Consider the following 13,995-nt stretch of genomic DNA (forward strand, 5'->3'; position numbering starts at 1 on the left):
GTGCGACTTTATCGCACTTTATCGTTATGGCCCTCACAAAACAAACACGATGTTTGACAGCATGTATATTTAATCGGGAACTAGAAATACTAAATGTCACATTAAATAGCAAAACACACAGAAAAACACTTGGTCCTTGTTTAGTGTGACAAGTGCAATAAATGATCAAAGTGCTACTAGCCCAAACAAATGAGACAATTGGAAAGAATTGAAATATCAATCATAGTATTGTTCTTCATGGATGTCAGCTCATGACAAAACCAAATGTCAAGTGCAACTACTGCTAAAAAACACAAGTTCAAACAAAAACAACCAGTCCTCCATGTGTTGATGCATCAGCTAACGTTGAATGTCTAGCTACAAGGTGAGCTCCTCGATGTCGTCGTCAAAGGAGGGGATGACGCGGACGGCGGGCCGGCTGTCTACCACGTGCCGAGCGCTCGTGGAGGTAGGCGCCGCCCCAAAGCCGAGACGCCCCGTCGCCCGCGAACCTCCCCGAGCGGCGGCGCCGCCGCCCGTCATGTCATCCAGCAGCTCCGCCGTCCGGGCGTCGCCCGACGGCGCCGCCAGTGAGCCGAACAGCTGCTGCATGAGCGCCGACTTCTTGCTCTTCTCCTCCGTCCCCTTGAGGCTGAAGATGCCGATGGCCTCCAGAGCGTGGTCTCCGTTGTCCCTGGCAGCATTGTGGCGGGGCTTCCCCCCCAACGAGGCCACGCAGCTTCCGAAGACCAAGTCCTCGTTGGATCGGATTGAGCAAAGGCTTCGCCGCCGGCCCGACGACGGCGTCTCCGCGGCGGCCGCGTTGGACTCGGACGAGTCGACGGGCTTCCGCTTGTCCTTGTTCTGGAGGTCAATTTCTCGCATCTTGGCCAGCAGCTGGTCTTTCCTCCGGCGCGCCTCGCTGGCGTCCACCTGGTGGTGGTTCCCCCACAGCTCCGCCGCCGCCTCCTCCTGGACGTGGACGCTCTTGTGTGGATTCCTCAAGAAGCTGCCCACCTCGTCATCCTCCTTCTCTTTGACCCAGTCTGTGGAAGTCACATCCATTGATCTGCTTGCAAGTCTTTCAAGGTACGAGCCGCCGGACTCTTCTTACCATCTGTGAAGGTGTTGGCCTTCACCTCACGGACATCCTGAGCGTTCTGTTGATGGTCCTCCTCCGTCTCCTTCTCGTCCCTTGAGGTTCTTCTGTCGTGGCTTGTCTTCCTCTGCTGCTCCTGCTTTGCTTTGGGTCCACCGTCCACCACCTCCACCTGCTGACGACGTCAAAGCAGAGAAAAATAAAAGTGACTCATTTCCAACATCCTGAATGGCTCCATATTTAGGCGAGACGTTAGTTACCTTGAGTGACAGGTATCCGTCAGGGGCCGGATCGCTGTACTGGGCCAAGGCGGGCGGCGGCGAGGGAAATTCGGGGCTGCTGCTGCTGCGCGTCTGCACCGCCTTGCACTGTCTGTGCGCCTTGTGGAATGACGCCTCCGCCTCACCTTTGAGCTTTGACTCGCCGTCGGCGGCCTTCCTCGGGGAGACTTTCCCAATGCGGTGAGCGTAAATGTTGCGGATCTCTAATTCTCGTTCTTTTTCCTGGAAAAAGGTGACAGCGGCGTTACTAAGCAGCTTGTGGTGGTCGCCGCGAGGATGTGGCTGAATGTATCTGCGAGTTTCTCTGGAGGCACCCTGAGTCGACTGGCTAGTTGCTCCAGCTCCTTTTGCAGATTCTTGATCTCTTCCTGCGCGCAGAGCGTCTTCTTCCTCTCGGCAGCCAGCTGCCTCTGGTGGCTGCCGTTGCTCAGCTCCATGTTCCTCTCCAGCTCCTAGCGGGCGGCACAAACGGCAGCGGTGACGGTCACGTGAAAGAAGGCGAGGCGGCAACGCTACCTTCATTTTTAGCTCGGCCTCGTGCGTGCGTGCCCGCTCCTGCTCCAGCTTGCAGCTGAGCTCCTCGCGGGCGCCCAGCTCGCGCTGCTCCACCAGCTTCTTCATGCGTCCCACGGTGGCGTGGCTCCTCAGCAGCTGCTCCTCCTTCTCCTTCAGGCGGCGCTCGGCGGCGCGCTCGCGCTCCCGCGTGCGCCGCAGTCGCTCGCGCAGCACGTGCGTCTCGCTGGCATGGCACGACAGCATCTGGGAGATTTTGCTCTCGGCGTCCGTGTAGTTCTGCAGCGCCTTCTCCTGACGCCTATGAAGCTGCCGCCAGAGAGTCCGACGGGGTCAGGCGAGCTCCGGTGCGGCTGTTGGCCTCGAGCCGAGTCTACCTGCTTAAGGATGCGATTCTCCTTCTGCAACTCGGCGATGCGCAGCTGCAGCTCGCCGTGCACGTTGCGCAACTCGTTGATTTTCAGCAGACGCCCCGACAGCATTTGCCTGGTCAGGGGGTCCAAGTCTTTGGGAGGGAGGGACTCTTTGCTGAGGGAGCGCGACGCCCGGCTCCGGCCCGGACGCGGCGGGCGGGCCCGCACTCGCCTCTCCATACCTGTTGCGCACGTGTCAAATGTCAAAACATTCAAACATTGAACGACTTCTCACGTGCGTATCCAACCTGTGTTGTAGGGCGAGCTGCTGGAAATGAGATTCGCACGCGTTGGCGGAAGCGGCGGCGACGTCTGATCCCGCTCGTACGGCGAGAGCGAGCGCTCCGACTCGTATTCGTCCGAGTAAGACGCGGCCTTGCTGCGGCGCCCCTCGCCGTCCGACGTTCGGTCAGGATCGGAGGGGTACGTTTCCGCTTTGGAAGTTGCTTTTTCATCCTGGGTCCGCTCCCGGAAGTTCTTGTAGTGCTTGAGCTTTTTGCCGGAGGGGGCTCGACTCTTCCGGCTCCTGAAGGATCCTCGGCTCCGATTGTCATCCCAGTCGTCTTCCAACGCGTCGCTCTTGGACTCCATCTTGTTTTGAGGTCACCAAAACAACAGGTTTGGGAAGAGGAGAGGAAGCCAATGTTTTCTTTTGGTTGAAACACCTTCCTCACATTGTCAGAAATAGTCACCTCACTAAAGATTAACCGCGACGTTGCTACGAAGCAACTGAGGCCAGACGCCGACAGGTTGCTCTGAGGACTTCCTGCTCGCACAACATGCTCACTTAGCAACCGCACCGTGTGTGGGAAAGTTACTCTCCTAATTACAAGCAGGTATTAGCATTCCGCTAACAGATGTTTCTTGAACCTTTGCATGTTTAAACGTACAGTGTGTGGTTTGTTTCATGTCAATTCTGCCCTGAACTTCGATTCGGAGTAACTTGAAGCAAGATCCAGCCAAAACAACATGTACATGTGTGACAATGACAATAAAGATCTATTCTATTCTATTCTATTCTGACGGAGCCAGCTTGATGGGCGTGTTTCTATGGCAACGCTAGCCCACAAAGCCAAAATCAAGATCACCAAGACGAGCCACGCACCGACTACCTTAGTCCAAATATGCCTTCCTAGAGTCATTTCTTGGAATGTCTGTCGTGAAGTTGCAAGCATTGGGAAATTGCATCACCTTTGCCAGGATTAGGCTAAAACCCTGACCGCCGTCTGTTCTTGTCGGGTGCATTGTTGTCCCCGCTGACACGCAAAACTGGGCCTCAAGCACCAATGGGTGCACGATCAATCATGAATGTGTTTTTAAAAAGAAAAAATAAGTATTGCAAGTGTATCGGAGGAGCTAACGGAGAGCCAAGCGGGCGAGGAGAACAAAATAGTGCAACAGGTGAGGCGTGTCTTACCGTTAGATGTCGCCTTGCACCTTCACGGTCATGGATCGCTCACAGCTGCTCGTGTTTTTTACACAAAATTGGACATTATCGCTAAGATCGGTTGCATAGTGGAAAACTCGCCGCAAAAAAAAAAAAGGCTAAAACTATTGGCTAAGCTAACATGGCTAACGTGATACGAAGGCGAACTGGTAGCCTCCTCGTCTTGTTTACTTGTCCAAATTGCAAAGTAGCGTCTTGTGAGTGTGCCTAGCATGAGTGGCTCTGCAGAGTTTGCAGATCGAGACCGAGAGAGGACGGAGAACCGGAACGACGGCCATCGCTGCCTGCTGTTGCATGGAAACCGCTTCTGTGACGTCACCAGCTCGTCTTGCATTACCGGTACATTACGTGAAAGCGCTCGACTCGGTCGGAGATGCACACATATTCAAGAACTTATCTCGTTTTCTTTTCATTCATTGTTGATCACTGAAGGGTCAATTACTCTGTTGTTTTTGAAGTGTTACCTGTCATTACATTGTTTTACAATAAAGCCCAACATAAAAGTGTGAGAAAATGTTTCATCTTTAAAATAAACAGGCATGTTCAAAGCAAAATAACTTTTCATAAATCAGTTTATATTACCCACTAACATTTTCAAAATCCAAAAGTCACGTGTTGTGTCGAATTTCATTGGGTTGTAATGTCAATTTAACACAATTCCTGCTCTACATTAGCATTTAGGAGATGATATTTGTGTTTTCGGATATTCGGATTATTTAAGCAGTGGACAAAAAGACGTGAAGAGAATGACTCCTTTTCGTTTTTGTTTTGAAAAGAAACACCGGAAGCTTGATGTTCAGTATCGCTAGCTTGTCAGCCCAAACGGACCGCGTCTGCACTGTCCTGCAATAAAAGGCAATGAAGCGCTTCTTTGGCTGCTTCTGAGCGACCTCATCGTTTAAACTTCGTTTCCCTCCTCCGTAATGGTGAATTAAAATGGTCATTGTCAAGGTTTACGTCGCTTCGTCAAGTGGATCTCTGGCAGTAAGTAATTGGGGATTTTTTTGTAACGCTTCAACTATTTGTGCATTATTGATTCATCCAGTCATTTTATTTGGAAAGAATGTGGTTCCTTTTATCATCGACAACTGTCGTTAAATGCTCTTTATAGAAACCGATGCATAGAACAGAAAGAGAAAGTACAGTCCATCCATTGTACGCCTGAGTAAGTTGACCGACCATTTGGGTCAGTGATGCCAGAGCGAAGCTTGTGAGTGCAATAATTGGCTTTTGGATACCTTTGAATGGAGTGAGCAGTGATTGGATACAGGGGAGAGAAGAAGAAAAGGATGGGGCCTGGGGTGGTGGCTGAGTGGCTAGAATTGGAAATGAAAGGAGGGAAAGAAACATTCCAAAGTGTCCAAATGTGTGGCTGCTTTCGAGGGCCTCGTCGTTGCTCGAGTGCATGCATGTCGTGCAGAGAAATGCGGAAGATTGAGAAGGGGGGAAATTATTATTGCAGTTTTTGTTTTTAAATTGACTGGCGCGTGGGCGTGGTTTGGGGCTGGCGTGCCCATTTGAGAGTGCCTCGTACTTGCCGGTGACTTTTAGTGTCGCAAAGGCAAACCATTGTTTTCCGTGCATGGTCCGTTTGTCCTCACGAGTCCTGTTTTGTTCCCCTTCGTCGTGTAATGAAAGGATTAATCCAAGTTAATCCCTTCATTCAGGGTGCAAACAATATACTCTTGCATACTTGTATGGAGCGTGAGGCATTTCCATCGACTCTTTTTGTAATTCGCCCACAAGTGTTGAATCTGCCACCCTAAAAGGATGACACGATTGCCACGCGCTCTCGGGTTGAGTCTCGTTCTCACACTGAATTGTTGTCACTTGGCCAAATTGCTATTGAGTGGGCACTGTCGGGTCACATTTGTTTGGGTTGGCGAGTGTACCGATGGAGGGAGGCCAGACGTGCAAAACAATAGTGCCATTGTGGCCGCCCAGATACCCTCATTAGCGTGTTCTTAATTGGATTTTTTTTTTCCACCTCGATTGAAATTGAATTATTTTGTATTTAATGAGTTTCATTTTTGTGCTTCATCAGTATGATGAATTAAAAATGCATGAGAACAATTCATCCAGGCTAAAATGATCAATGACTTTAGTGGCCATCATAATAATCAATAATCAGTGGAATACATGATGTTTTTGTTTTTTCCCTTTTTTTTTTTTTTTTTTTTAAAATTTGGGTCAAGGATGGGGAATACATTTAAAAAGCAAACTTTGGATCGTAACGAGGCGGTGCTTTCGCCGACGTCAGGTGAAAAAGCAACAGCAGGCGGTGGTGGGTTTCCTGGAGGCCAACGGAATCGAGTTCCAGCAAGTGGACATCGCCATGCTGGAGGAGCAGCGGCTGTGGATGTACCGCCACATCCCTTGCGACAAGCGGCCGCACGGAGGCAACCCGCTGCCCCCGCAGATCTTCAGCGGCGATCGCTACTGTGGGGTAGGTGCAGGTCGCAGGCTGCTTCATGATGCCTATTGTGAGTTTCGGCTCAGTCATCCATCCAAATGCACGCCGTGCACCTCTGTAATCCCACCATAATCCCGGCGCGGATTAAGCGGTGTCACTCTTGCTTGCGGGGGTAATCCATGGCGACGTGCTCGTCCAATTGCTTCCGGGATGCTGGAAGGGCTCGGTCCAGCGCCGACTCACCTTTTCCATCCCGGCAGGACTATGAGGACTTTTTCCGCTCGAAAGAAAATAACAGCGTGTTTGCCTTCCTGGGCGTCGCCGCTCAAGATTCTGACCAGGTGAACGATTTATGATCTTTCCTTCCTCACTTTTTGCATTACCTTAATTTTTTGTAGTTCTAAGGACAGCCCACATCACTGAAGCCGTTTGGGTCTCATATATTAAAAGACGGATGAGACAAATGACGAAACAACTCAGGTTTTGGTTTTGTACAGCAGGAGTCTTAGAAGGCACAAAGGTGAAAACTCCTCCCGGCCGTGTGGATGCCGAACGTGCACGGGACTCCTTCGAAAAGTTCTTGTACATGTTGATCGAGACTCCACCCCCCACCCAGAAAAGGGAGCGACTACAATCATGTCATTTTTGGTCACCCTGCGTGCTCAGCAGCCATGCACACTGCACCCGTTTCGATTAGGTGTACCTAATGTTGTGGCCACTAGCGTGCGTTTGAATCGTCCATTTTCGATATTTTCCATGTGCTGTGCCATCGTGTTAAATGTACATGATTGTGATTTTTATGATATTTGTGGAGAGTGATGTCACATTGCAAAATAAAGTTGATGAATTTTCTGCAGTACGTCGATTGTAATTGTCGGGCCACGCGTCAAAGCGCAAGGGAATTTTCCTGCTGATTTTTTCCATGTCACGCTATATGGAAAATGGACAGATGTTTGTCACGGTCAATTCCGTTGACTTTTTTTTTTTTTTTCAAACAACATAAACTGGCAGCATTTCAAGGGAAAATCAGCACGACCACTCGCTTGCGCTTGCCCTCTTGTACCGCGCGCGTCATTTCCCATCAAAACGGGCCTATGCAATGATTTACCCGCAAATCAATAGTGGAGTAAATATTCATATTTTGCATTTGAAACACTGAGGGTGCAGTTTGATGGGAATTTTTGAAGTTTGAAAAAAGGAGAGTCATTGAATAAATTGGAAATTGCGCCGTAACTTTGTAAGAAGAAAAAAAGTGTATACCTGGAAAAACTCCAAAAGTGGGGGTTCTCGCTCTCCCGGCGCAGATTTTGGGTCAAAGCATCCCCTGTCACGGTCCGCCTTTAATGATTGATCCAAATGTCAACACGCTTTTTGCGGTCCGAGTCCATGCACACTCTGATTTGGAAGTATTTGAGGGGTGGCCTGACCATTTCTGCAGGCTATCTACGACATCGAATACTCATTATGAGGTCCATTTGTGACAAACTACGTCTGTGTCTGGCAATTGGTAAGTTTCTACTTTTTGACAGCAGTTTGATGAGAACATTTCATTTGCTAAGAATCAAATCAGCTCACGGTCAATCGATCTGGTGTTGAAATATTGGATGTCACTAAAGTTGAAAGTGCTTGAGCTCCGTTTTGTTTCGACCTCAGGTATTTTGTTCATCTGTACAGGTGAGTATTGGCCTGAAACACAAACGTTGATGGTGTTTGGCCACAAAAAAGGAAAATATTCCAATCAATCCAAAATTCCAATTTCCATGCAGTATGCGCCAGCGGCACGGTAAGGTTGGCGGGTCCGACCTCGACCAGTTGCTCGGGCCGCGTGGAGGTCTTCCACAGCGGCACCTGGGGCACGGTGTGCGCCGACTTCTGGAACCTCACCAACGCCCACGTGGTGTGCCGCGAGATGGGATGCGGCTCGGCGCTTTTCGTGAATAAAGCCGAGCTCAACTTTGGCCACGCCACCGGGCATATCTGGCTGGACGACGTGCAGTGCACCGGGAAGGAGCTGTCCCTCCTCAAGTGTCCGCACAAGCCCTTCGGCGAGAACGACTGCCTTCACGGAGGAGACGTGGCGGTGGTGTGCTCGGGTAGGAGCCATCTTCCCTGGCTGAGCCAAAGGCGTGGCGAGCTGAACCGGCGTCTTTTGCAGAGCACGTGCGGGTGAGCGACGGCAGCAGCCACTGCGACGGCAGAGTGGAGGTCTTTTTCGACGGCCGCTGGAGCAAAGTTTGCGCTGAGCTGGGCCTGCCCGAAACCAAGGTGCTCTGCCGGGAGATCAACTGCGGGAAGCCTCGGACGTCCGGCCAAAAGCCGCATTACGGCCAATCTCGGGAAACCTCGGCGGTGAAAAGCACCTGCTCGGGCAACGAGACGTCCCTCTCGCAGTGCTCGCTCAAAGCCGTCGACGAACAGTGCCCGGACGCCGGCGTGACCTGCGAATGTAAGTCGGCCGGCCGGGCCGTCCCTTTTCTCAGCCCTTGCAATTCTCGATTGGTTTGCGCCCGCTAGATACCGAACATCTGCTTCGTCTGGTCAACGGGAGCCACCGCTGCGCGGGCCGAGTGGAGCTCTTCCACCAGGGCCGCTGGGGCCCGGTGTGCGACGACAAATGGGACATGGAGGAGGCCAGCGTGACGTGCCGCCAGATGGACTGCGGGGCCCCGCTGGCAGTCAAGGACACAGCCTTCTTCGGTACCAGCGTCGGCGATATCTGGCTGGACGATTTGCAGTGCACGGGCCAGGAGAAGTCGCTGTCCGAGTGCCCGCACCTAGGATTCGGCCATCACGACTGCAGCCCCGACGAGGGCGCCGGCGTCATATGTTCAGGTTGCTACGCTCGTCCAAAAGTATGGCAAAGCGGACACTAGAGGATTTGGGCTTTTTGCAGAAACGCTGCGACTGAGCAACAGCAGCAGGCGCTGCTCGGGCCGCCTAGAGGTCTTCCACCACGGCGAGTGGGGCAAGCTGTGCCATCACGACTTGGGCGCCAAGGAGGTCGCCATGCTGTGCCGGGAGCTCAACTGCGGAGGGCCGTCCAAATCCCAAGAGTACTTTGGCGAAAGCCCGCTCAGGAGCTACCGGGGCTCCTGTGGCAAAGACGCCACCTCCTTCTCCCAGTGCAGCGTCCGGGAGAGCGCCGAGGCGTGCCGAGGCTTTTCGCTTTCGTGCGCAGGTCAGAGAGCAAGAATAACCTCGAGCGCCGTAGCCGTCAAATCGCTTCGACCGGGAATCAAAGCGCGCGCTCGCCGTCCCATCTGCAGATCCTCCGACGCTCCGGTTCGTCAACGGCACCGACCGATGCTCGGGCCGAGTGGAAATCCAACACAGCAGCGCTTGGGGGACGGTGTGCGACGACCATTGGGACATTCGAGACGCTCAAGTGGCGTGCCGGGCCATGGACTGCGGCACGGCCGTCACGGCCAAATCGGGCGCCTATTTCGGAAAAGGCACGGGCTCCGTCTGGCTGGACGACGTGGCGTGCATCGGCAACGAGACGTCCTTGACCGACTGTGAGACTAATAGGCCCTTGGGCATGAACAACTGCGGTCACGACGAAGACGCCGGCGTGGTGTGTTCAGGTGAGCGATGTGCCCTCGCGTGATCGTCTTCATTGTTTGGAGATCTTGTAAGCTCTCACGACTTTGTCTTTGTAGCCGCCATCCGACTGATAAACGGAAGCAACCAGTGTTCGGGTCGGGTGGAGGTCCGCCACCAAGGCCACTGGTGGCCCGTCTTCAACGTCCAGTGGGGCTTGCACGAAGCGGCCGTGGTGTGCCGGGAGATGAACTGCGGCGATCCCGTCGAGTCGGCCGGATCTTTCGGGCAAAGCGGGGACCAAAGCGGCTACAGCGTCAGCTGCAGCGGCAGGGAGAGGTCGCTCGAGCAGTGCTCCTTGCGCGAGTCCGTCCGAAACGTCCAAATCCAGGAGGCGGCGGTCCGATGCTCAGGTCGGTGGAAGTGCTTTGTGCGCGTGGGTTCTGGAAGAGGGCAAACGTCGGTAGCGTCGGCCGGCGTCTCTCCCCGCAGGCAACGTGCGCTTGGCCGGCGGCGTCCACCGCTGCGCCGGGAGGGTGGAGTTCTACGACCAAGGCCGCTGGGGGGACGTGTGCGGCGAAACGTGGGACAGCAGCGACGCCCAAGTGGTGTGCAAGCAGCTGGACTGCGGCAAAGCCCTCAACATCACCACGGCCACCGAGTACGGCCACGGCTCGGGACACGTCTGGATGATGCAGATGGAGTGCAGCGGCACGGAGTCCACCTTGGCGCAGTGCCCGCAAAGCTCCTTGCTGGACGGATCGTGCAACACCACGTCGCTCGCCGGCGTCATCTGCTCAGGTGAGAGAAAAAGCAACGTTTGGAGACATCTCCGCTCATTTTGCTTCCCGCAGAGAGCTTGGAGGTGCGCTTGGTGAACAGCGAGAGGGAGTGCACGGGGAGAGTGGAGGTCCAGCACGCCGGCGCTTGGTACTCGCTGTGCGACACCCACTGGGACCTGGCCATGGCGGACTTGGTGTGTGATCGTCTGGAGTGCGGCCGCGTCATCGGCGTCCAGGGCGCCGCCCACTACGGCCAAGGCAGCGGAGCCGTGATGGAGGCCAGCGACGGCTGTTTCGCCGATACCACCTCGCTGCAGCAGTGCTCGCTTAAGGGTTTCGCCCGCTCCACGTGCCAGCACGATCGTGACGTCGGCGTCGCCTGTGGAGGTGAAGTCCTTACTTTGCGTTTCCCCCCCCCCCCTCCCCCCTCCTTCAAGTTTTCCATGTTTGCGGCCACAGAAAAAGTGCAGCTGGTCGGCGGCTGGAGCGGCTGTTCGGGCCGCTTGGAGGTGTTCCACGCCGGCCAGTGGGGGACGGTGTGCGACGACGAATGGGAACTGAGCGCCGCCGACGTGGTGTGCCGACAATTAGGCTGCGGCCACGCCGTGTCGGCGCCCTCCAATGCGCATTTTGGCCGAGGCAGCGGCCCCATCTGGCTGGACGACGTGGTGTGCGAAGGCCAGGAGCTCGCCATCACGCACTGCAATCACCTAGGTTTTGGCGATAACAACTGTGGCCACTCTGAGGACGCCGGAGTCATCTGTTTGGGTAAGAAAGCTTGAAAATGACTATATTGCTTGCGTCTATCTTGTCATAGTTGAGTGGCGTTCCACAAAGCTCAATACTCAGTCCACAGATGTTCTTTTTGAATCGCGAACCAGTGGTGCACGCCCTTTGACCTCGGTTGCCTCTCCCTCTCGTCTAAGGTGCTCTGTCGAAGCCTCGCATCGCCGTGAGTCCTTCCAGCCAAGTTCACTGGGGTGAAAATGTGGAGTTCACCTGCACTATCCTGACGGAGCACGAAGGCGGCACCTTCCTGCTGAAAAAGTTACAGAACTCCTTCAAGCTCCAAAAGTATAGCGAGAACGAGGCGGCCACCTTCAGCCTGTCCAGAGTCAACTTCAGTCACCAGGGCTCCTACTTTTGCGAGTATCAAAAGAAAGTGCCTGCTAACATCATCTACTACCCTCAAGGAGATCCCGTGGAGCTCGACGTCAAAGGTGCCGGCGTCTACTTGTTCATCTGGCCGACGCTGGCGACTTTGACGCCGCCGTCCGTCTCTGCGATTCTTTCCAGTGGAGCTGGAGAAGCCGCAAATCTCCATGACCACCTTCCAGGTGATGGTGGTCTACAGTCCCCGGGAGGTGTCGGTCACACGGGGCAGCAGCTTCTCCGTCACGTGCTCTGTGCATTCTCTGTACTCCCGCGGCACGTTCCACCTGAAGAACACCGACACCAACGTCACCAGCGCCAAGGCGGCTTTCGGACGCACCCTTTTCTACGTGGCCGTGTTTGAATTCCCCGACATTGAGGACAAGGACCGAGGAGCTTACGTCTGCCTCTACGCCGTCAACTTCTCCTCCGATGCTTTTTGGTCCACTCCCTCCACCTCGCTTTATATCAACGTCGTGGGTAAGCCCCTGCGAATGGGTTGTGGCGCTTTTCTCCCAGCCGGGCTCAGACTTGTGTCGTCCGTCCACAGCGGCTTCGTCGTCGTCGCTGGTGCCGGGAATTGTCAGCGGATTGCTTTTGCTGCTGCTAGTTGTCACTGTGGGTTATCTGCTCTGGAGAAGAAGGAGGCAGCATGCCGGTAAGCACGGCCGCGCTCACGTGGCTCATGAAATCCATCAAAGGGGCGCCGCCGTGTCAATTTGAGCCGATTTGGCTGTTTTGATCCCGTCAGGCCCCTCCATTCGATTCGGAGCCATGAAATCCGGCTCGGAAGACACGAGCGATCGAGGATTCGAGGGCAGGTAGGGCAAAAGCAAAGAATGCATTGTTCACCGCGAATGGCCGACATGTCAACGTGTTTGACCTCCTCAGGCATCGCAGCACGGCCAGCAGCGAGGTGAGCGCGCAGGGCCCGCCGCCGCCGCCGCCGGCAGACAAGGCCGCTGAGGTGGACTCGGACAGCTCCCGGCAGAGGGTGCCCGAGGACCTGCCTGGCCGAATGTGTTACGAGCTGGACCCGCTCGTTTCCTCGTGATTGCATGCCTTTTTAATTTTGTCACAGGAAACGCCGTCAAAAAAAAAAAATCGAAACATTTATTTGACTCTTATTTAGCAGTTTGGCACCTGTGCTTTTGCATGTCATCTTGACTTGTTTTCAATACTTCATCTTCTTGTATATATTGTGTTTCTTCCCCCTATTTGCTGCTTGAAGGATAAAGACCTCACCTTAAATATTTCCCCCATTTTATAATGCTGGGATTTTTGTGAGCAGTGTTTTTAAATTCCCCATAACAATAAAAGTATTTCCTGCAGTGAAGCGCCTCTTTGTTTTGCTCGAGAAGCTCCAACTGGAAAGGTAAGTCACACGCCATGTGGGCGCGGCTACACACCCCGGTTAATCATGTCCAAACCTGCTTACCTTGTCTATTTTCTTACACTCACACACACACACATTCCGCCACTGAACGTCTGCACGTTTTTTTTCTCGTTCAACTCGCAGCCATGTCTGTCAAAGTGTTTTACGCCAGTGTCAGCAGCAACTTTGAGGTATTATCTTCATCTCTTTTCTGCACTTTGTCTGTACATTTGTTTCAATGTTGTTTTCCTCCAGATAAAGAAAGCCCAACAGAGAATATTTATGGTCCTCGATGGGAGGGGGATCCCCTATGAGATGGTGGACATTACGGCGAGTGACAAAGCCAAAGAATCAATGAGGTCAATTGCTGGGAACCCGACTGCACTGCCCCCGCAAATAAGCAACGGGAACGCGTACTGCGGGGTAAGTTCTTGTTTTGGTTTTCTCCTGCACGCCTGTGTAGGAAGGTGAACATCTTTTCCCACTTTTGCCATTCAGGACTTCTCGGCATTCGAAACGGCAATTGAGAGTGAAGCACTGGAAGCTTTTCTCAAACTCTGAGAGGAGACTCCTCCATTATGTGTTGAATTATATACTTATGTCTTTGTTGTGTCAGATGTTTCATTTGGCTCCTTCATGATACAAATCAATAAAGAAAAATGAAAAGTGATCATTGCTGTTTGCTTCATCCATATTTTGATTTACAGGTAGTCCCCACTTGTTTGTTTAGAATACAATATTAACGTTGGTGTCATGTTTATATTAAACTGAAGACATCCCTTCAACTATATAAAACAAAACAATTTTTTTTTAATTTTAATATTTGAGCAGCACTTCAGTCACATTTAATTTTGTGAGCTTTTAAGGTGCATGGCCTTGTTGGTGATGTGAATAGTTTTATTATTCTGAATTCCAGCTCACCTGCATAACTCAAAACAAGTTCTTTTTTTGGGAGGGGAGGGTTCAGAATACATCTAATCTGTTTGCAGCCGAGGCAGGTG

At 53.0% G+C, this 13,995-nt stretch overlaps 3 protein-coding genes across 7 annotated transcripts; 2 read left to right on the forward strand and 1 right to left on the reverse strand.

Annotated features, from left to right (window-relative positions):
- Window positions 1-52: 52 nt before the first annotated feature.
- lca5 (lebercilin LCA5) lies at window positions 53-4,057 on the reverse strand. Of its 3 annotated transcripts, none has more exons than XM_037245021.1 (8): window positions 3,703-4,057; window positions 2,534-2,876; window positions 2,250-2,467; window positions 1,876-2,181; window positions 1,674-1,811; window positions 1,339-1,581; window positions 1,094-1,253; window positions 53-1,013 (listed from the first exon to the last, which is right to left on the reverse strand). In XM_037245021.1, the coding sequence occupies exons 2-8, from the start codon at window positions 2,874-2,876 to the stop codon at window positions 358-360; spliced, it is 2,064 nt and encodes a 687-aa protein (XP_037100916.1). In that variant the 5' UTR covers window positions 3,703-4,057; the 3' UTR covers window positions 53-357. The 3 variants fall into 3 exon arrangements, with proteins under 3 accessions (XP_037100916.1, XP_037100914.1, XP_037100913.1); XM_037245019.1 differs by having other exon boundaries at window positions 53-1,025; window positions 1,094-1,250; window positions 3,703-4,056; XM_037245018.1 differs by having other exon boundaries at window positions 53-1,025; window positions 3,703-4,056.
- Window positions 4,058-4,513: 456 nt separating this feature from the next.
- Window positions 4,514-7,001, forward strand: sh3bgrl2 (SH3 domain binding glutamate-rich protein like 2). 3 transcript variants are annotated; one of them, XM_037244884.1, is made up of 5 exons: window positions 4,514-4,581; window positions 4,630-4,716; window positions 5,993-6,178; window positions 6,406-6,486; window positions 6,643-7,001. In XM_037244884.1, the coding sequence occupies exons 2-5, from the start codon at window positions 4,669-4,671 to the stop codon at window positions 6,652-6,654; spliced, it is 327 nt and encodes a 108-aa protein (XP_037100779.1). In that variant the 5' UTR covers window positions 4,514-4,581; window positions 4,630-4,668; the 3' UTR covers window positions 6,655-7,001. The 3 variants fall into 3 exon arrangements, with proteins under 3 accessions (XP_037100779.1, XP_037100778.1, XP_037100781.1); XM_037244883.1 differs by having other exon boundaries at window positions 4,528-4,716; XM_037244886.1 differs by having other exon boundaries at window positions 4,528-4,716; window positions 6,646-7,001.
- Window positions 7,002-7,566: 565 nt separating this feature from the next.
- LOC119118107 (scavenger receptor cysteine-rich type 1 protein M130-like) lies at window positions 7,567-13,662 on the forward strand. Its single transcript, XM_037244868.1, has 18 exons — window positions 7,567-7,652; window positions 7,799-7,819; window positions 7,912-8,238; window positions 8,301-8,591; window positions 8,660-8,977; window positions 9,039-9,323; window positions 9,412-9,729; window positions 9,805-10,098; window positions 10,178-10,486; window positions 10,540-10,854; window positions 10,927-11,235; window positions 11,394-11,687; window positions 11,764-12,099; window positions 12,170-12,277; window positions 12,371-12,440; window positions 12,511-13,185; window positions 13,250-13,417; window positions 13,493-13,662. Exons 1-16 carry the CDS (start codon window positions 7,610-7,612, stop codon window positions 12,671-12,673), a joined length of 3,801 nt encoding a protein of 1,266 aa, XP_037100763.1. The 5' UTR covers window positions 7,567-7,609; the 3' UTR covers window positions 12,674-13,185; window positions 13,250-13,417; window positions 13,493-13,662.
- Window positions 13,663-13,995: the final 333 nt, after the last annotated feature.

This window comes from Syngnathus acus, chromosome 24 (assembly GCF_901709675.1).
Source record: "Syngnathus acus chromosome 24, fSynAcu1.2, whole genome shotgun sequence".
Taxonomy (NCBI): domain Eukaryota; kingdom Metazoa; phylum Chordata; class Actinopteri; order Syngnathiformes; family Syngnathidae; genus Syngnathus; species Syngnathus acus.